This window comes from Aethina tumida, chromosome 2 (assembly GCF_024364675.1).
Source record: "Aethina tumida isolate Nest 87 chromosome 2, icAetTumi1.1, whole genome shotgun sequence".
Classification (NCBI taxonomy): domain Eukaryota; kingdom Metazoa; phylum Arthropoda; class Insecta; order Coleoptera; family Nitidulidae; genus Aethina; species Aethina tumida.
Window position 1 is genome coordinate 17,696,827 of NC_065436.1, and position 20,732 is coordinate 17,717,558.

General features: G+C 28.2%; 8 protein-coding genes and 2 long non-coding RNA genes across 10 annotated transcripts; 4 read left to right on the forward strand and 6 right to left on the reverse strand.

Moving 5' to 3' along the window:
- Positions 1 to 1,465: 1,465 nt before the first annotated feature.
- LOC126264512 (neuropeptide-like 4) lies at positions 1,466 to 1,898 on the reverse strand. Its single transcript, XM_049962817.1, has 2 exons — positions 1,850 to 1,898; positions 1,466 to 1,725 (listed from the first exon to the last, which is right to left on the reverse strand). Exons 1-2 carry the CDS (start codon positions 1,859 to 1,861, stop codon positions 1,492 to 1,494), a joined length of 246 nt encoding a protein of 81 aa, XP_049818774.1. The 5' UTR covers positions 1,862 to 1,898; the 3' UTR covers positions 1,466 to 1,491.
- Positions 1,899 to 3,229: 1,331 nt separating this feature from the next.
- Positions 3,230 to 9,196, reverse strand: LOC109605040 (uncharacterized). Its single transcript, XM_020021606.2, has 6 exons — positions 9,153 to 9,196; positions 8,844 to 9,084; positions 7,703 to 7,974; positions 5,278 to 5,434; positions 3,590 to 3,651; positions 3,230 to 3,469 (listed from the first exon to the last, which is right to left on the reverse strand). Exons 1-6 carry the CDS (start codon positions 9,162 to 9,164, stop codon positions 3,236 to 3,238), a joined length of 978 nt encoding a protein of 325 aa, XP_019877165.2. The 5' UTR covers positions 9,165 to 9,196; the 3' UTR covers positions 3,230 to 3,235.
- On the forward strand, positions 7,554 to 8,001 carry LOC109605042 (cuticle protein 16.5-like). Its single transcript, XM_020021607.2, has 2 exons — positions 7,554 to 7,652; positions 7,721 to 8,001. The coding sequence occupies exons 1-2, from the start codon at positions 7,641 to 7,643 to the stop codon at positions 7,964 to 7,966; spliced, it is 258 nt and encodes an 85-aa protein (XP_019877166.1). The 5' UTR covers positions 7,554 to 7,640; the 3' UTR covers positions 7,967 to 8,001.
- An 803-nt stretch (positions 9,197 to 9,999) lies between the features above and the next one.
- On the forward strand, positions 10,000 to 10,540 carry LOC109605034 (cuticle protein 16.5-like). Its single transcript, XM_020021599.2, has 2 exons — positions 10,000 to 10,136; positions 10,249 to 10,540. The coding sequence occupies exons 1-2, from the start codon at positions 10,125 to 10,127 to the stop codon at positions 10,492 to 10,494; spliced, it is 258 nt and encodes an 85-aa protein (XP_019877158.2). The 5' UTR covers positions 10,000 to 10,124; the 3' UTR covers positions 10,495 to 10,540.
- Positions 10,541 to 11,303: 763 nt separating this feature from the next.
- Positions 11,304 to 11,743, reverse strand: LOC126264511 (cuticle protein 16.5-like). Its single transcript, XM_049962816.1, has 2 exons — positions 11,656 to 11,743; positions 11,304 to 11,592 (listed from the first exon to the last, which is right to left on the reverse strand). Exons 1-2 carry the CDS (start codon positions 11,665 to 11,667, stop codon positions 11,356 to 11,358), a joined length of 249 nt encoding a protein of 82 aa, XP_049818773.1. The 5' UTR covers positions 11,668 to 11,743; the 3' UTR covers positions 11,304 to 11,355.
- A 1,041-nt stretch (positions 11,744 to 12,784) lies between these two features.
- On the reverse strand, positions 12,785 to 13,214 carry LOC109605039 (cuticle protein 16.5-like). The gene is made up of 2 exons (XM_020021605.2): positions 13,144 to 13,214; positions 12,785 to 13,079 (listed from the first exon to the last, which is right to left on the reverse strand). The coding sequence occupies exons 1-2, from the start codon at positions 13,153 to 13,155 to the stop codon at positions 12,822 to 12,824; spliced, it is 270 nt and encodes an 89-aa protein (XP_019877164.1). The 5' UTR covers positions 13,156 to 13,214; the 3' UTR covers positions 12,785 to 12,821.
- An 853-nt stretch (positions 13,215 to 14,067) lies between these two features.
- On the reverse strand, positions 14,068 to 14,478 carry LOC126264510 (cuticle protein 16.5-like). Its single transcript, XM_049962815.1, has 2 exons — positions 14,447 to 14,478; positions 14,068 to 14,390 (listed from the first exon to the last, which is right to left on the reverse strand). Exons 1-2 carry the CDS (start codon positions 14,456 to 14,458, stop codon positions 14,103 to 14,105), a joined length of 300 nt encoding a protein of 99 aa, XP_049818772.1. The 5' UTR covers positions 14,459 to 14,478; the 3' UTR covers positions 14,068 to 14,102.
- A 1,236-nt stretch (positions 14,479 to 15,714) lies between these two features.
- Positions 15,715 to 16,173, reverse strand: LOC126264515 (uncharacterized). Its single transcript, XR_007547207.1, has 2 exons — positions 16,040 to 16,173; positions 15,715 to 15,958 (listed from the first exon to the last, which is right to left on the reverse strand). It is a non-coding gene; the product is annotated as an uncharacterized LOC126264515 (long non-coding RNA).
- A 190-nt stretch (positions 16,174 to 16,363) lies between these two features.
- Positions 16,364 to 16,912, forward strand: LOC109605055 (uncharacterized). The gene is made up of 3 exons (XR_002191932.2): positions 16,364 to 16,468; positions 16,530 to 16,594; positions 16,683 to 16,912. It is a non-coding gene; the product is annotated as an uncharacterized LOC109605055 (long non-coding RNA).
- Positions 16,913 to 17,312: 400 nt separating this feature from the next.
- On the forward strand, positions 17,313 to 17,844 carry LOC126264567 (cuticle protein 16.5-like). The gene is made up of 2 exons (XM_049963022.1): positions 17,313 to 17,426; positions 17,485 to 17,844. The coding sequence occupies exons 1-2, from the start codon at positions 17,415 to 17,417 to the stop codon at positions 17,752 to 17,754; spliced, it is 282 nt and encodes a 93-aa protein (XP_049818979.1). The 5' UTR covers positions 17,313 to 17,414; the 3' UTR covers positions 17,755 to 17,844.
- Positions 17,845 to 20,732: the final 2,888 nt, after the last annotated feature.

A 20,732-nucleotide genomic window follows, 5' to 3' on the forward strand; every position in this document is an offset into this window, starting at 1 on the left:
TCTGTTATCAAAACATGAATCATAAATAAAACTTTTTGTGAATATAAGGTAATACTGTTAAAAAAGAATTAGTAAATTATGAAAAATGTTTCCAATTTCGAGGCATTAAAAAACTATTTTCCTTACTATTTTTGTCAGATTGTTAATATAATAATTAATATTGTGACTTGAATCGAGAATTAAATTTTATCAATCCTACATTTCCATTACGTTTATTCCACAATGAAGTACAATACCATTTGTTTTCATACTTTGGATAATTTTAATATATTTTTTTATTAAATATTGTTACTTTTAGTTTTTCTATTATTTACTCTATTAGAGTAAATTTTTATTTCAATGTAGATTGTCACTAATAAAACATAACATAATATAATAAAAAGAAACATTATACTGTCTATGAATATTAAAACAGTTCCATCTAATTGTATGGTTAGGTCATTATATGACATTGCAGAAAGGATGAGGTTATTTACCATAGTAATTGATTAATTAATGTGGGGATTATACTCCTGCTGTAATATACATACTGATGGACATTTATTGTAAACATTTTAGAAATTTTTGTTACAACATGTATAAGCTTGTAAGTATTAACAGTAATTATTATTACTGATAATAATTTCTATTAAACAATTGTTAAAATAATTAAAACATATTTTAGGTAATCATTGCAACTATCTTGGCTGTTAGTTTTGGAACACCCCTTCCAAAACCACAACCGAAACCTGACATTATCGTAGATGATCACCATGATTTTGATTTACATCACTCTTTGGATCTGCTTCATGACTTCCATGACATAGAATATCACGAAGATATTGTAGAGGAACCTGTATTATATTCTAGTTATGTGGTACCTTCTTCGTATATCCATAGTGATCCCGTTATTATTTATTGATTAAAAATTATTTATTAAATAAAATTGTTAAAATAAAGTGATATTTTATTCGCCGTGGAGTGGAACGAATTATAAATATGAGATGAAATAAATTTCAATGAAAATATTATTGATTTCATACTATAATATTTAAAATATATAAGTAATAAATTCTGAAATTGAGTCCTGAATAAAGTAAGATGTCAAACTATTATTTTTTTTTTATCAATCTATTGAGGTTATTAAATTTTAATATAATATTGAAAATGTTATATGGTATATATTCTAAATTTCTATTTATTACACAAAAACATTAAATTCAAGTAAATACTTGTCTTAATAAGGGAAGATACTGAGTTACCTTGCAAAAATTCTTTTGGTTTTTTACTGGCAGAGGTTTCTCTTGAAAGCTCATATACAAAGTCTCAAAATGGCTGTGTGATGTCTAGTATTATTCTATTAAATATTTCTTTTTCAGGCATGTATATTTTACTAACTAAATAAAGTTGCTAAACTGATATAAGTATATACACAGATTAAAAATTACCAAATGTACATTTAATATTAAATAAAAATCAATTTATGAATAGACTTTTAATGTTTTATTGCATTCAAACAATGTACGACGAGTATGGTGAATAAGCGTATCCAGAAGCGTAGGCAGAAGGAGGATAATATCCAGAATAACCAACGCTACTGTATGCAAGAGGGGCACTGTAAGCCAATGGGGCAGACGAAATTATTGGCGCTGAGTATGAGGTTGCAATTAAACCAGGTTTGGGGGCTGGTTGTGGTTCAGGGGCTGGCACAGCAAACACTGAAGCGACGAGCGCAACGAAGACAACCTGAAATAATAATTTACTATATTCAAAATCATACGTACACTTCGAAATTAATTTAAAGAATCCGGTTAACCAAATAAAATTTAATTAAGAAAATGAATAATCGCAGTAAATTATTTTAACTTACGAATTTGAACATCTTATTATAATTATGATGATTGCACTTACAAAAGTTACAAACTGAAGAAATTATGGTACATCCACATATTTATATTAAACGACGACATGATAAAACCTTCAAATGCAACATTTTAACTTGTTTCGTTACCAGAACAAGTAATTAATTTTACATTAATATATAAATTATTAGTTTATCAAGTCTTTTAAAGCGATTAAAAATATGAAATTATTGTTTAAATATATTATTTAATATAGTTTTATATTTTATATAAAGTTTTCCAATTTCAAATGTTGGATAATTTAAAAATATTTCTTTATTAAATATTATTACTTAAATTCTTAAGTTTACTTCAATGTGAATTATTATTAATAAAATATATATTACTACATAATATAATAACCAAAACCGTTATACTGTCTATGAATGTTTAAGCAGTTCCATCTAATTGTAAGGTTAGGTCATTATATGACATTGCAGAAAGGATGAGGTTATTTACCATGGTAATTGATTAATTAATGTGTGGATTATATTCCTGGTGGAATATAAATACTGATGAACACTTATTGTAAACATATTAGAAATTTCTGTTACAACATGTATAGGCTTGTAAGTATTAACAGTCATTATTATTAGTGATTATAATTTTTATTAAACAGTTGTTAAAATAATTGAAACTTATTTTTAGGTAATCATTGCAACCATCTTGGCTGTTAGTTTTGGAACTCCCCTTCCAAAACCACAACCGAAACCTGACATTATCGTTGATGATCTCCATGATTTTGATTTACACCACTCTTTGGATCTGCATCACGACTTCCATGTTATAGAATATCACGCGGATATTGTAGAGGAACCTGTATTATATTCTAGCTATGTGGTACCATCTTCTTATATCCATAGTGATCCCGTTATTATTTATTGATTATAAATTATTTATTCAATAAAATTGTTCAAATAAAGTGATTTTTTATTTGCTGTGGAGTGAAACGAATTATAAATAAGAGATGAAATAAATTTCTATTAAAATATTGTTGATTTCATACTATAGTACTTAAAATACATAAATAATAAATTCTGAGATTGAGTCCTGAATAAATTAAGATGTTAAACTTTTATTTTTTATCAATCCGTTGAGATTATTAAATTTTAATATAATATTGAAAATGTTATATGGTATACATTCTAAATTTCTATTTATCAAACAAGAACTTTAAAGACTTAATAAGGGAAGATACTGAGTTACGTTGCAAAAATTCTTTTGGTTATTTACTGCCAGAGGTTTCTCTTGAAAGCAAAATCTTAAAATGGCTATGTGATATCTGGTATTATTCTACTACATATATAATATTAAATAAAAATCAATTTTATTAGTCTTTTAATGTTTTATTGCATTTAAACAATGTAAGATGAGTATGGTGAATAAGCGTATCCAGAAGCGTAGGCAGAAGGAAGATAATATCCAGAATAACCAACGCTACTGTAAGCAAGAGGGGCACTGTAAGCCAATGGAGCAGACGAAATAATTGGCGCTGAGTATGAGGTTGCAATTAAACCAGGGTTGGGGGCTGGTTTTGGTTCAGGAGCTGGCACCGCAAACGCTGAAGCGACGAGGGCAACAAAGATGACCTAAAATAATAATTTACCATGTTCAATTACATACGTAATACTTACAATTAATTTAAATTAATCAGAAGACAGAACAAAATTTAATTAAGATATCAATGTTACTAAATTATTTTAACTTACGAATTTGAACATGTTGTATAAATTATAGTGATTGTACTTGCAAAAGTCACAAACTGAAGAAACTGTAATACATGCACACATTTATATTAAACGACGACATGATAAGACCTTCAAATGTAGATATTTTTTGATACTTTAACTTGTTTTGTTACATGTACAAGTAATTAATTTTACATTAATATAAAATATTCTGCTTCATCAAAACTTTTAAAGGGATGAAAATAAATAAATATACTATGTAATGTACTTGAACATTTTTCTCATTGAATAACTTATTAATCAAGTTTTTATGTCGATATAATATTATTTAAATTGAAACTATAATTAAAGTTCATCGTTACTTGACATCCTTTTCGTTTATTTTATAATAGAAGCATACTGAAGTTTTATTCCACCTTTAGTTTTCAAACGGTGAATATTAAAATATATTTTTTTGTAATATTATAAAATTTAAATTTTGATAATTTTATTATTTATTATCATTATTAATTAAATTTACTATTACATAATATAATAATCAGAATTATATACTCTTTATGAATTTATAAGCAATTTCGACTAATTGTACGTATAGGTCGTAATATGACATTGTTGAAAGGATGAGGTTATTTACCATACCAATCAATTAATTGAGGTGGGGATTATATTCCTGTCGAAGTATAAATAGTAATCTATTTTTATTGTAAACGTATTAGAAATTTATATTACAAAATGTACAAGCTTGTAAGTATTAATAGTAATTATTATTACTAATTAATGTTTCCATTAAACAATTGAAGTAATTGAAACGTATTTTTAGGTTATCATTGCAACTATCTTGGCTGTTGGTTTTGGAACTCCTCTTCCAAAACCACAACCGAAACCTGACGTTATCGTAGATGATCACCATGATTTTGATTTACACCATTCTTTGGATCTGCATCATGACTTCCATGATTTAGAATATCACGCAGATATTGTAGAGGAACCTGTATTATATTCTAGTTATGTGGTACCATCTTCGTATATCCATAGTGATCCCGTTATTATTTATTGATTAAAAATTATTTATTAAATAAAATTGTTAAAATAAAGTGAGTTTTTATTTGCCGTTGAGTGAAACAAATTATAAATATGAGATGGAATAAATTTCAATGAAAATATTGTTGATTTCATACTATAATATTTAAAATACATAAATAACAAATTCTGAGATTGGACCCTGAATTAAGTAAGATGTCAAACTATTATTTTTTTATCAATCCGTTGAGGTTATTAAATTTTAATATAATATTGAGAATGTTATATGGAATACATTCTAAATTTCTATTTATTACAGAAAAACTTTAAAATCTTAATAAGGGAAGATACTGAGTTACGTTGCAAACATTCTTTTGGTTTTTTACTGCCAGAAATTTCTCTTAAAAGCTCATCTACAGTCTAGTCTTAAAATGGCTGTGTCATGTCTAGTATTATCCTATTAAATATTTCTTTTTCAGGCATATATATTTTACTAGCTAAATAAAGTTGCTAAACTGATATAAGTATATACACAAATTAAAAATTACCAAATGTACATTTAATAATAAATAAAAATCAATTTATGAATAGACTTTTAATGTTTTATTGCATTTAAACAATGTACGACGAATATGGTGAATAAGCGTATCCAGAAGCGTAGGCAGAAGGAGGATAATATCCAGAATAACCAACGCTACTGTAAGCAAGAGGGGCACTGTAAGCCAATGGAGCAGACGAAATTATTGGTGCTGAGTATGAGGTTGCAATTAAACCAGGGTTGGGGGCTGGTTTCGGTTCAGGAGCTGGCACCGCAAACACTGAAGCGATGAGAGCAACAAAGATGACCTAAAATAATAATTTACTGTGTATTAACTACTCTCGTACCCACATAAAATTAATTTAAATATATATTTAAACAAATTTTAATTAAAAAATAACATTATTGAGCTTACGAATTTGAACATGTTGTTATAATTATGGTGATTGTACTTGCAGAAGTTACAAACTGAAGAAAATGTTATACATGCACATATTTATATTAAGCAACTACATGATAAGAGGACCTTCAAATGTGTGATATTTTTTTGACATTTTAACTTGTTTCGTTACATGTAGAAGTAATTAATTTAACATTAATGTGGAAATGTTTTATTCCGCCAAACTTTTAAAGTAATTAAAATATTTACACAGCTGCATCTTTAGAGATAATAATCAATGCAAAGGGATTTTCAAGGTGACTAGACAATTTTATTTTAAGCTAAATTAATGGGTCTAATACGTATATTATTTTTTTGTTTTAATTTGATAACTTCATTCTACTGTAGTTATCGATGTTAGTATATCCTTTTTGTTCATTTCAAAATTGAATCAAAATAGCATTTAGTTTCATAATTAAGTTATTAACATATTTAAACAGCTGCATCTTTAGAGATAATAATCAGTGCAAAGAGATTTTCAAGATGGCTAGACAATTTTATTTTAAACTGAATTAATGAATCTAATATCTATATTATTTTTGTTTTTTGTTTTAATTTGATAACTACATTCTACTATAGTTATCGATGTTAGTATATCCTTTTCGTTCATTTCAAAATTGAATCAAAATAGCCTTTAGTTTCATAATTAAGTTATTTAAAAATAAATACTTTTCAGAACCAATTCGGTAATCCATTTTCAATGTGTTGTTTATTAAAACTTCTATTAAGGCTACAGCACTGTGTGAAGGTTAATGTCAATGTAAGACCATATTCTTAAACAACAATTAATCTGACCAATATAAATCGTACTAATTAAAAATCATTGCTGGTGTCACTTGTCCCCTAATTCAGTCAGTCTTCACCCTCAACTCAATATAAAAACATCGAACAACTTTATTATGTTATCAGTTAACTAGTGAATTCTAGTGATTAACAATTACTTAACAATATGTACAAAACTGTAAGTAACGAATATATATTTTTTTATTTCAATTAAGTTTCTGGTTACAAATTCCAATGCTTTTTTTGTTCAGTATACGTCACGAAACAAAGTGCAAGGTAGGACCCGATGTTCTTGTTATATTTTTATAACAGGATATGAAACTACAAAAGATCGACGCACGAAACAAGTTCCACGCATAATATTTATTTACTTTTTTATTGTGTACTGTTAACTTAATTGTTCGAGTATTTTCGTGGTTTTAAAGTGCATAATTAATTTTAATTGTAACCAGTTAAATAAATAAATCCTAAAATAATTGCACAATTATTACACTATAACTTCGACAATGTTTTACTTTGGTTAATATCCATTATTATTTTATTAAATATTTGCTTCCTATCTTCAACTTACAGCTAGTTTTGAACTTGGAATATTTGACAATTTCAGATAATTTTTGTTGGTCTCATCGCCTTCGCTTTTGCGGCTCCGGCACCTGAAGCTAAACCAGATCCGAAGCCAGCTGCTAAACCAACTATCCTAGCTGCATACACTTCGCCCGTTGTAGTCGATCACGTTGATGATGTAGATTTTGTTCATGATGATGTTGTGGAGGTATACGAAGATGTTGTTGCTGAACCCGTGATCCACTCTAGTTATGTCGTACCGTCTTATTACCCATACAGTGCGCCTTATATTTTAGTATAAGTTGTATCTGTTAATTAATAAAATTAAATGGTAAATATTTATTTATACAATTTGAATTTTTATTTACTAGAACTTACAGTCTTACCTACGAGTTACTGTTTTTTATTTACTGTTACTTAATGATTCCATTGACTTCATCTTACAGTAGTAGTTTAGACCAATAATAAATTTAAAAAACTCAAATTAATGAGTCACAATTAGTATAATACAATGTTGGTTGTAAGATAAACCGGACCCATAAAAATAATAAAGATGAATAATAAATTAATATGCAAATACATCGAAAAAAACTGGTTCAAAAATTGGCAGTTGTAGTGGAAGTGACACACCCATACGACGCGCAATTTATGCGTATCTATAATATAAAAGCTTAAACCCGCAACAGCAACAGTGTCATTTGATCAAAGTCAAATAAACGCTTATCAAAATGTTCAAATTCGTAAGTAACCAAAGCATAAGTCACATTTGAGAAATTTTATTTAAATGAACATTTTTCCCATCATCTAGTTCGCCCTTGTCTTCGCCGCCGTCTTGGCCGTCGTATCTGCTGGTCCTAAACCAGGTTTGGTAGCCGCCGCCTACAGTGCCCCAGTGGTTGCCGGTGCTCCAGTTGTAGCCGCCGCCCCAGCTGTTGCCTACTCCGCCCCAGTCGCCTACTCCGGATACTCCTCTGGATACGTAGCTGCCCCAGCCGTAGCCGCTCCATTGGCTTACTCCGCTTACTCTGCTCCTCTTGCTGCCACCTACTACTAAGCTGTTATCTTTTAGTGAATAAATAATTTAATATATTTTGACTTTTATTTTCGGAAACATTTATTTTTGTTGTGCTCATAAATTCAACATAATTAAAAAAGAAATTGTACACTAGTTAATAATCATTACTAATTTCATATGAAGATAAAACTCTTAATTACTTTTTTCAGTTTAATATCTTTAGTTTTTAATTATTTAAATTAAGTTATTATTAATAATCTCTTTTATTTAGTACATTCTTTGGGATGCTGGACATAGATCTGTTTTATTTTTATTTTTAAAATTATGCAGTATCACTTACTACCAAAAAGCATTATGTCCAATTCATGTATTAATAAATCAAATTTTTATCAGCTTCAATAGAGTATAAACAAAAGATATCTCTGGAAGCTTATAGAAAAATTTTTATTACAATATTATCAAAAGTTTTTGGCTTTTTAAATTTTTTGATTGACTTTGGCAAAAGTTTTGGTAATGCTGAACTATAGTGCCGATATGAATTTGATAAAACATCTTTGGGACACTTTAGGGCTACGCTTAAGAAATCTGGTACCCGCAAAATAACTTTCAAGATCTATTTCAACAGCTTCAGATTGAATGCAACATAGCTATAAATGACCAAAATTCCTTTTCGATATATTCATTGAATAAAAAGTTACTAAAAAATTATTAGTAATAAAATTAAATTTAAATGATTAAAAATTAAAGATATTAGACTGAAAAAAGTAATTAAGAGTTTTATCTTCATATAAAATTAATAATAATTATTAACTAGTGTACAATATCTTTTTTAAAAATGTTTCATTTATGAGCACAACTAAAATAAATATTTCCAAAAATAAAAGTCAAAATATATTAAATTATTTATTGGCTTAGTAGTAGGTAGCGGCAAGAGGAGCAGAGTAAGCGGAGTAAGCCAATGGACCAGCTACGGCTGGAGCAGCAACGTATCCAGAGGAGTATCCGGAGTAGGCGACTGGGGCGGAGTAGGCAACAGCTGGGGCGGCGGCTACAACTGGGGCACCGGCAACCACCGGGGCACTGTAGGCAGCGGCTACCAAACCTGGTTTAGGACCAGCAGATACGACGGCCAAGACGGCGGCGAATACAAGGGCGAACTAGATGATGGGAAAAACGTACGTTTAAATAAAATTTATTAAATGTGACTTATGATTTGGTTACTTACGAATTTGAACATTTTGATAAGCGTTTATTTGACTTTGATCAAATGACACTGTTGCTGTTGCGAGTTTAAGCTTTTATACTATAGATACCCATAAATTGCACGTCATATGGGCGTGTCTCTTGCACTACAACTGCCAATTTTTAAACCAGTTAAATATATAATATGTTAAATATATTAGTTTTTCTATTAAAATTCGTATGAAAACTTTTTATGATGCTTTTAGAATAAACCATAATATTTTTTTATCAAATTAAAAAATTCAAATACTTTATTCAAATTTAGATTTCTTTATTCTCTTAAAAAATCAGTCTTTTTATGTCTGTGTAGAAGCAAATATAAAACAAATAATTGAAATTTAGAAAACAAAAATTATCATCATATTCCTTTATTCAGTAATTCTAAAAAATCATCATTTTTATGTATAATAAATTATATTCAATGGAAATATGAAGCAAATAAGCAAAATTTTGAGAAGTTAATATAAAATACTGGACAATAAGAAGAAAAACAAAAATTGTTAATGTTTTTTATGTTTATATTAATATTAAGCAAATTTAAAGCAAATAAACAAAATTTCAAATAACTTACTGTAAAGACAGAAGAAAAAAATATAATTGTCTCTATATTTCTGTATAAAATTATTATCTTGAGGAAACAATTGTATGTATGTATATATTATATTAATGTTAATGCAAATATTAAAATTTCAGGAAGGAAAAATAAACTAAAAATTTGATATAGTTTTTAATTTTTGGCTCCAACATGTAGATACTTATCATCACCTTATTTAATACAGTAATTTATTCTCCACACATCTGTTCTACTTGTCACCTTAACATTGCACATAAAAAAACGAAAGTACAAAAATTTCACGCCTACAACACAAATTTATCCTTATATTTTTGTATATAAATCGGGCACAAACATTCACAAATATCATTTGATAGAAATCGTATCAAATACTCAGTAAAAATGTTTAAATTCGTAAGTATCTAAATCACGTAATTTCAACATTTATTGTCCTTTAATAGACACACTTTATATAAATTATGTATGATTTATGCACCTTTCAATCGCATATTTGTTAAATTTCCAGTTTGCTCTCGTCTTCGCCGCCGTCTTGGCCGTCGTATCAGCTGGTCCAAAACCAGGAGTAGTAGCCGCTGCCTACACCGCTCCAGTTGTAGCTGCCGCTCCAGCTGTGGCCTACTCTGCTCCCCTTGCTTACTCTGGTTACTCATCCGGATATGTAGCTCCAGCCATCTCCGCCTACCATGCTTCCCCATTGGCTTATTCTGCTTACTCTGGATACGCTGCTCCAGTTGCCGCAACTTACTATTAATAACTTGCTATGATATTTGACAATTAATAAATTTAAATGTAAACCATACGTGGAAATTATTTTATAACAACATCAACTATTTGCTTATATTTGTAAATATACAGGAAGATCGTAAAACAACCCTATGACAACTTTTGAATGGGAAATTAACACGTATCAAATTGTCAACTATCAACTATTTTTTTAATGGAAAGAGTGTTCTTGTGATATCTTATTTGAAACAAACATTTTAATATTCAATATTATTTTACTACTTAAATTTTTTATTTTATTACTTAAATATATTTCAAGAAAAAAACTATTTAGTGTATATTATTTAAAAAAATTATATTTCTACAAAAATATTCACATAAGAAAAGATCACTTAATTATCTGGTTTACTTAATAGCTAAATGGTTTCTGAACACACTGTATAAAGGAGATTAAAGGCTGTATAAAAAACTCAAATATAAAAACTAAAACAAAAATTGATAATGGTAGAATTAATAACAAATAAAGAAAATTATGTCACAAAAAAACTAAAATTGATTAAACATTACAGTTTTAAAACATTAAAAAACTGTACAAGTATAACATATTTCAGTTTCTATATAATTTCTTAAATATTTATATTTGAAACACAATTAGATGTTCTCAGTATGTGAAATGGTTCATTGTCAATATTTTTTTAATATTCTTTATTATTCCTTAAAATTTTAAACCTCACTTAATTTTATAATTTAAAAAAATGTATATTTTTATTGTCACTATTCCATGTTTTAAATAAAAATAATATTAGTGGGTATTTCATACTTAATAATCAAAAACAATTTTTAATAATTTCGTTTATTAACTAATCGTATTTTATGTCACAGCAATTTTCTAATAATAGGTGGCAGCTACTGGAGCAGCGTAAGCGGAGTAAGCCAATGGGGATGCATGGTAGGCAGAGACGGCTGGGGCTACGTATCCGGCTGGGTATCCAGAGTAAGCGAGCGGAGCGGAGTAAGCTACAGCTGGAGCGGCGGCTACAACTGGGGAACTGTAGGCGGCAGCTACCAAACCTGGTTTGGGGCCAGCGGATACGACGGCCAAAATGGCAGCGAATACAACAGCGAACTAAAATAAAACATTAGTGAATCAAATATTCCATAGGCAACAATGTAAACATTTAATACTTACGAGTTTGAACATTTTGTATGAATATTTGACACGACTTCGATCAAATGATACTCATGAACGTTTTAACCAGGCTTATATACGAAATTTGTATGAATAAATTTATTTTGTGGGCGTGATTTTTTTTTTTTTTTTGTTTACCTTATGCTTTCCTTTTTGTGTAATAGCGATTATCGCGGGAAGCATAGTAATTTTGGTAAATTTTAAAGGTTGAATAAAATTTTACATCATTTCTTCTAGTAAAATGGATATAATTAGTTTTTTTTAGAAGACTATAATCTGTAACGACACAACTACCACCATAAAGTTTAAACACAAACAAATACCTATAATTTTCAGTTAAAAATAAAATTGTGATGAAATTAAGAAATTTTAAAATAATACCCCCCTCCGGCCTTTCTGAACATAACTTCATTAATTGGGGTTAGCAAAGAATGACTCTTCAACAAAATCTCAAAAGTGGAACATACAGGTTTATTAAAATAATATATTGCTGGAAATAATATTGAAGAAAATTAAAATATTATACTTTTTATCGAAGACTTATCAGTCTATTGTGGAGTCGTTAATATTATTTTCAGATGTGTGGAATATATTACCATTTTGTACAATGTAAGGTTATTGGATTTTCACTCAAGACGAGGTCGAGACTTTGAGTTTATTATTATTATAACGAATTTTATGAACTTCACATTGTCAAAAGTTGAATTCGTTAGATAAAGTAAAAGAGGAGTTGTACCTAAGAATATCATTAGTCTTAAAGGTATATATTATCTCTTCGTGAAGAGCAAAGAATGTCATTATTACCTGATACAATACGAATATTTATCAATATATAGCTTATGTGAGAAATATATTAAAATAATATCACTGACAATAATATTGAAGAAAATTAAAACGTTTTCATTTTTATTATTTTATAGTTCATTAATATTATTATTACGACTTGAGAATGATATATAAGTACTGATAGAAGTACAAATAATGAGAAGAAGAGAGTATTAACAAATAATGCAATAGTATTTGCTACAATAGCATTATTTATGAATATAATAAAGAAGAAAGGATGTAATGCCTAATAGGTTGTGATAACCTCTTCATATTCACCTCAACGTCAAAAAATACTCAAATATATTTTAAATAAATTTATTAACTAACTAAATCATAATCTAATAGTAGGTGGCAGCTACTGGAGCAGCATAAGCGGAATAAGCCAATGGGGAAGCGTGGTAGGCAGAGACGGCTGGGGCGGCAACGTATCCGGAAGAGTATCCGGAGTAGGCGACTGGGGCGGAGTAGGCAACAGCTGGAGCGGCGGCCACAACTGGAGCGCTAGCTACAACTGGAGCGCTGTAAGCTGCAGCTACTAAACCTGGTTTAGGGGCGGCAGAGACGACGGCCAAGACGGCAGCGAAGACAATGGCGAACTGGAAATACATCAATTCATTAGTTAATTTAATTCACATAATAATAATAATTTTGATTGCTTACGAATTTGAACATGGTGAAGAGTTATTTGATGTTGCTTGTATCAAATGATATAGTTTGTTGTGTGTGTCGAGTTTATATATTAAAAGAGCTTGACTTAATTTTATTCATAGGGCGTGGACTTTTTGTTTATTTTATATGGTTTGTTTTTTTGTGGATAACAGTATCATAACTTTGTAAGTATAGTGGGCAAGTAGTTTGGCAGAACCAGTTATCTTAATCTTTTATTTATTTTTAGATACACATAGAAAAAAAAATTGTATGTATTTTGTTAACGGATATATTCAGATTGTACTCTATCTTTTATTATAGTACAATTAAAATGAAAAACTACTTATCATCAAGTTAAAAATATAAACAAATACGTATATTTTTTATTCGCTTATTATTAATAAATTAAATACACGTGTACATTCATTGATCATCTGAGAATATTTAAATTAAAATACAATAACAGCTACTTTAGTTTCACTTTAGCATTACCAAAAAAATAAATATATTAATTCCAATAACACATCAATCTTTTAAATGTCTTAATCGTGACCAGAATATTTAATAGTAGTAGTAATAGTAGTTTTTTTCTATTATAGTTTCATAGTTCAATATATTAATTATTAATTATATTAATTTTTTGTTTAAATTTATAAATATTACTTTGTTTATGTTTAAAGTTTGTCAAAAAATATTTTATTTTTTGCTGGATATAAATATTCCATATTTAATAATCCAAATACTTAATTTTAGAAATATCTGTACTAATATTTTATTATTTCAGTTGATCTATTAATTGATTTATCAACTTTAGATTTTAAAATCTTACTTACATCTTAAATTAATTTTACAATATTACTAAAAAACAAAGATTTTAATTAACAAATAAAACATTCCCCTTAATTGTATGTATTTATTCGAAATTCGTGTACAAAATCAATATGTCAAGTATAAAACATCAAACGTAATCTTCAAACCAAATGAGCTACTGGGGCTGCATACGAGGAGTAGGCTACTGGAGCTACCGGATGAGCGACATGATGAGCAACTGTTGGGGCTACGTATCCAGAAGAATAAGCCAATGGAGAAGAGTAGGCTACAGCGGGAGCGGCAGCTACTACTGGAGCACTAGCTACTACTGGAGCACCGTGTACGACTGGAGCACTAGCTAATACAGGTGAACTGTAAGAAGCAGCCACTAAACCTGGTTTAGGGGCGGCAGTCGAAAGGGTCAAGACAGCAGAAAAGACAACAGCAATCTGTAATTTTTTATTAAATAGACCATGATTGTTTTAATATTAAAATTTTTACTTACCAACTTCATCATTTTGATTGTAGGATATTCGATTTTTTTATATCAAATAATTGTAACAAACAAAATTGAATTGGCTTATATAGTTCAAGAACAATGAATTTTGAGATAGGTAGAGGGGTTATCTTCAATCTCAAAAATAATAGGATTAATAACATCTACATCCACATATTAGCATAATTCATGGGTTGCTACCATGACATTTTTAAATGTAGTAGGATAAAAAGAATTGTATTAAAATGTTGTGACAATAAAAAATTGGATAATTAAAATATTTAATGTAAAATTTAATTTTTTTTTTTAATACTTAAATTAACTCATTATTAGTTTTTGCCAATTAAAAACAGTTATTCTATTATTCAACGTATAAGAATCAGACCTCTGTTAAATTATGCACACTAATCATATTTGACTAATGAAAATTTGAAGAAAGAATGTAAGATATTTAAATCTAACAAAGTTATATAATAAATTAAAGGTTAATAGACACAATTTAAAATACGTTTATTTACATATACACAACATAAATATTTTGATCAATTTTCAGCAAAATAAAAAATATTCTCTACGCATAAACATGCTATTAAATAAATTAAATATTAAAAAATCTTGATTGACTCGTCACATCAATAGTAAAATTATCACATTTTTAATGATTCTTAATTTACCAAACAGATTTAATTAATTCAATTGACAGATGAACAAGTAAAATTTTATGTCAAACACTTTCTAATAAAAATAATAACAAATAACACAAAAACAAGAATATATGAATTTAAAATTTCTTTATTTAATAAACTATGATTTAAATAAATTGTTAAAAAGGTATTAAACTTAAAATATATAATTTGGTGGTGAACATTTGAATTTAATTCATTAATTAATATTCGGAATAAAGTGATAATTAAATAATTTTTTCTATTGGCAAATTTAAAGCTGGAGAAATACCTACTTAAAAATCAACAGGTGATGTTTGACTAGTTTTTATAAAGTGATAAATGTAAAAAACAAAACACTAAAAATCCATTTAACTAATATTGTAACATCGTGGGTGGTGTACACCGAATATTAAGCATGCAAAGCTGAATTAGAGCATATCATAACAATTACTTAAAACCTACTTAAAACGCTTATATAAAAAGTAGCATTATTTTGAAAGATAATGAAATTTATGTTTCTTTAGGATAGTTTTAATGGCATTTTTTATCTACATCATTGCTGGTTTTAACATTATGATGAAACTTGATGATTTATTTGCAAAACAACGTTTATAAATTTTCAAGTCTTTATTGTGGCATAGAACATAGTTTACAAATAGGCATAAGGAGCATATCCGTATCCAGCAGAATAAGCCAAGGGCGATGAGTAAATAGATGGGTTGATGTAGTTAGAGTAAGTCAAAGGAGCGGAGTATGTTGAGTATCCTGAAGTAATTATTGGAGCACTGTAGCTAGAAATGAGTCCAGGGTTTGGTGCAGCAATTGTCAAAGCCAAAAAGGCGGCGAAGGCAAAGATCTGAAAATAAATAAAAGTTTTGAAATGCATTTGAACTAATTAAAGGAATAAATAATAGATAATAATATATATAAACCTTACCAATTTGAACATGTTGATGCGTTGTGTATACTTGACAGATCAAATAATAATGTTCAGCAGTGCACCGTGTCCGTTTTATACACGAAAACAAAAACTGGTGGGAAATGCATGTGCAATTAAATGAAGAAAGGAATTCTACACGAAACTGGTTCACTTAATCAACAAAAACAAAAATTGACCGGAAATATATTGGTCTTCTCTGTTAAAATGTTGTTAAATTTAAATCTCCTTGTAAAATCACAAACTATACTAAATTTAATGACATAATTAGTAATTTAGACATTGTAAAACCAGATGACAATAATACATGTAATATAGCAACAGTGTTGGTAATTTTTCCTTTAACTTTAACGATGGCATAATGGAATAAAGTGATTCACATTTTTATCTGGGTAACCAGTTTTGCAGGATTATTTTACACGAATTGCAGTAAGTACCAAAGTCCCTCACATTGTATTACCTGAAAGATGAAGGTATATAAGGGAAATAGAATTCAATTTTCAGCATAGTATTTCATCAGCAGCGTGAAGTAGCATCTCCAAAATGTTTAAACTGGTATGTACTCAATATTTGTAATTTATCTGTAAAATATAAAAGTTCTAGAGCATTACATGGGAAGAATTAAATTGTTTTTCGTTTTCAGTTGGTTGTCATTTTTGCTGCCATCTTGGCTGTGGCTGTTGCAGCTCCCAAACCAGGATTAGTTAATCCAATTTTGGCATCGCCTGTATATTCATCATACTCTGCTCCTTTGGCCTACTCTGGATATTCGGCTCCTGTCTATTCAGCTCCATTGACTTACTCTTCAGGTTACAACTATGGATATGGATACTCTCCTCTTGCTTATTATTGAATACCGATAATAAATGATTAAATAAATCTAAGTTGTTTTACTAAAATTGTCAATCAATTCAAAAATCAATTTTTAGATGATAATTATTAACATCAAAATTTGTTGAATCTAGATTCTTGTTTTTCTTAAAAAATAACGAGACCAAAAATAATATTTTAAGTAATTAGGAATCAATCAGTAGAGTAAATTAAATTTAATTTCTGAGAACAATAATTTATTCAAAAAATGCATGGTTTATCTAAAAAGATCTTTCAAATACACAATTTCTGAAATGTTTCCCATCTATCACGGCTGACATTCATCGAACCAGATTACGTCTACGGATACATTAAGTCAGAGTTAAGGTCATTGTAATACTCTGACCTTCTTGAAACCCAACTAATTTAAGACAATAAATTTGGTCCAGCAGGCTCTTACTACGTTCACCCCACCAAAATTTTTCTTGTTAGATAGTATAAAAAGGAGAACTATTTTTTAAACCGTATCATTTGATCCTACCAGATTCAAAAGATATTATACAAAATGTTCAAAATCGTAAGTACTTTGTAATATAACATACTGTATTGTATATTAATAATTTTTTATATTTAAGTTCGCCATTGTCTTCGCCGCCATCTTGGCCCTCGCCGCCGCTGCCCCTAAGCCAGGCCTTGTAGCCGCCGCCTACAGCGCCCCAGTAGTAGCCGCCGCCCCAGCTGTTGCTTACTCCGCCCCAGTAGTAGCCGCCCACGGACCCGCCGTGGCTTACTCCGCCCCAGTCGTAGCCGCCCACGCTCCAGCCGTCGCCGCCCCAGTCGCCTACTCTGCCGGATACGTCGCCCCCGCTGTAGCCTACGGCGCCCCAGTTGCCCACTACTACTAAACAGTGGTTTAAAATTACTCCATAGAATGCAATAGTTTGGATTACACAGTACAACATTTCTATAGTTCAATAAAATGGTTATTTATTAAATTATTTTCTTTTTATTCAGGCAACCCAATAAATTAATTAATTTTATCAGTGGTATTTTATATTCAAGTGGATTATTAAAGATATAATAGCAACTAATAAAAACGAGTCTAAGACCATTCGAAGTAAGAACAAGTACTACAGCCAGACTGGTATAAATGTGTATACCCTAAAAACTACTAGTTTTGTGATGAACGAAGTCTCTCTGCTAGTCGTAACTCGTTCTCGACCACCACCCTGTCGTATTACCAGTTTGCCCATAACGATTTCAGCACAACTTATTATTCTGACACCTGTAACCGTCTAAAACGGCAAATATTAAACTATTTATATATTTAATTTTAATTTTTGAAATTGAAATTATCCACTTCAAAAGTCGTACACTCGGCTGCCGAATGGCATTTGCCATGAAATTGAAAAATAAGGTTGGAACGGAGAAAATCTTAAATATTCCTAAGAAATCTAATAAAGTTGACATATAAAATATAAGAATATTAATATTACTTTTTAGATTTAAAGATTGTAATAATAATTGGGATTAATTTAATGTTTAATATTATATACAATATTAATTTTAAAAAAATGTCAACTTATTATTGTGAGAGTCACTGAGATAGTATCTAAGAAACCACATGACTAAAAATATGATCAAACTATATTGAATTAAATGGTTTAAAAATTATTTTTTTATTTTATTGTATATTATTTTATATACTTCAAAAATATTATTTCTCTAATTAACTCACGAATAATAACATAATTTGATTTTATTTTAACCCAATAATTTCTATAACATTTCAAAATAGTATCAATTTTAGATTTTAAATTTAAACCAGATTTTTATAAACTAAAACAATGACATACTAGTATTTGTTAATTTTAGTACAATTGAGATAAATCCAAAAATGTATTATTAGAAATATGATATAAATAAAATAAGTGTAATAGTTACTCTTTCATTCGATTTTATAGTATTTGATGAACTAACAAGTAAAAAATATAATTTTGTTATGTATTTTTTCGTAATACAAATATGTATATATTTTTTAAAACAAAATATAAATACTGATTTAGAAATGTTGCAGTGTTCTACAAATTATTGGATTACTTTATCATACAAGAGGAACCGTGGGAAACTGGTTCTTAGGATGGTAATGCTACTCTTGTTATTATCATTTTTAGCCTTTCAAATTAATCGATATGGTATATCAAGAAAAAATATTAATTAAGTAAAAAAAAATCTACAAAAATAACAATACTGTCATAAAAAATATTGTACATTTACTTAAAAAACCAAAAATTTGTTATTTATTATTTAGTTATAGCTGTTTTATGTGTATAATATTAAAGAAAATTATTAGTATGCCACGCGTTAATTTACATAGACAACTAGTTCTATTTACATAATGTTGATTTTTTAATTTAAATATTTTATTTATGTTTAATTATAATATAATTAATTTTTATTCACCTTTTCCAGATAAATCAGTTTAGTAAGTAAAATCAATAACTATTGGGCATAAATAATTCTTTATTTATGATTAATAAAATATTATATGTTACTTATTTTGATCGTACCTTCTACTTCAGAACATCACAGTCTTAGGTGGTAATTATGAAAAAGTAAAAACATAATCATCAGTTTAACAGTTCTTTCGTATAAATGTTTAATTTGGCTACCTTTACTTTATTCTAAACATTCTATAAGATCTCATGAGTAGTTTAAAATAATGAATAGACGAATTACCTATTGAACAGTATTAACGAATGAACACCACATCAGACATCTATTGCTACGAATAGAAAAGAATAAAAAATAAAAGATCAAGAATCAACAACAGGAAATACAAATAATTACAATACAATATAAAAAATATTTTGTAAATGTCACTGACACTACTTTTCATTAGAAGCTTTTACTCTTGAATTCATCAAACTCTTTAAAATAGTTGTCTGTTCCGTGAGAAATTAAATATACAGATTTTAGTTCTAATTCTTATTCCTTATATACACAAATTTGACAATTTACATACAAAAAGTGCACACAAATTGGTCATCCTTGAATAATTGAATTTTAAGTATGTGCAGAAAATGTTTATTTATGTTAATTAAGAATACTTTAAATGGTGCGGAGCTATTAGAAAATAAAAATATAAATAAAATTCCCATCAAAACACAAAAAATTGTAAAATTACAATAAATTGATATAATTTTTATTAATTTAATAATTATTATATTTTATCGAAAAAACTAAATTTAAAAAACATGTGGTTATTGACAAGATTTATCTAATTTGCATCTCTCCATTAACAGATAATTAACTACAGGCAGTATAATAATGCATTTTTTGTAGGTCAAATAAAACTATTTATAAACAAAATTGAGATGAATTGAAATTAATTATTACTATACTATTGTGTATTACAATAAAAATATAATAAAATTCATAAATCTATAAATAAATATTATTTGTAGAATAAAAATATCATAAAGAGCAGCATATAAAAAAATTATAAATGAATAATTGAACAAATATCAAAATTTTTGGACACAAAGGAGTATTGTAATTTATGAAACGATATCATATCGCACGACACTGTAATATTAGATTATAATAACTAAGAAAAATTAGTTTGAATCGTTATATGTTTTACATTTTTTCAGTAAATATTATTTATTGATTCTCTTGCATTTTCAAGAGCTATAAATACTTAAATCATCGTTCATATATGGGTCTATCAAAGTTGGAATTGCTTGTAATAGAATAGAGTAAGGATTAAGAATGTGAAACTTAAGATTTTGAAATTATGTTTGTCGAAAAAAGTTATTCGAAGGGCCAAAGTATTTGATCACTGAGTACACTTTTTTTCATAAAATATTATTAAATCCAA

Excerpts from the sequence above, each read along its gene's own strand:
- LOC109605040 (XM_020021606.2), bottom strand. Across the intron at positions 7,975-8,843 it reads TCCTCTTGCCGCTACCTACT|ATAACAGCTTAGTAGTAGGT; the intron begins ACTAAGCCAATA and ends ATTCACTAAAAG. Across the intron at positions 3,470-3,589 it reads TATACAACATGTTCAAATTC|GTCATCTTTGTTGCCCTCGT; the intron begins GTAAGTTAAAAT and ends TTATTATTTTAG.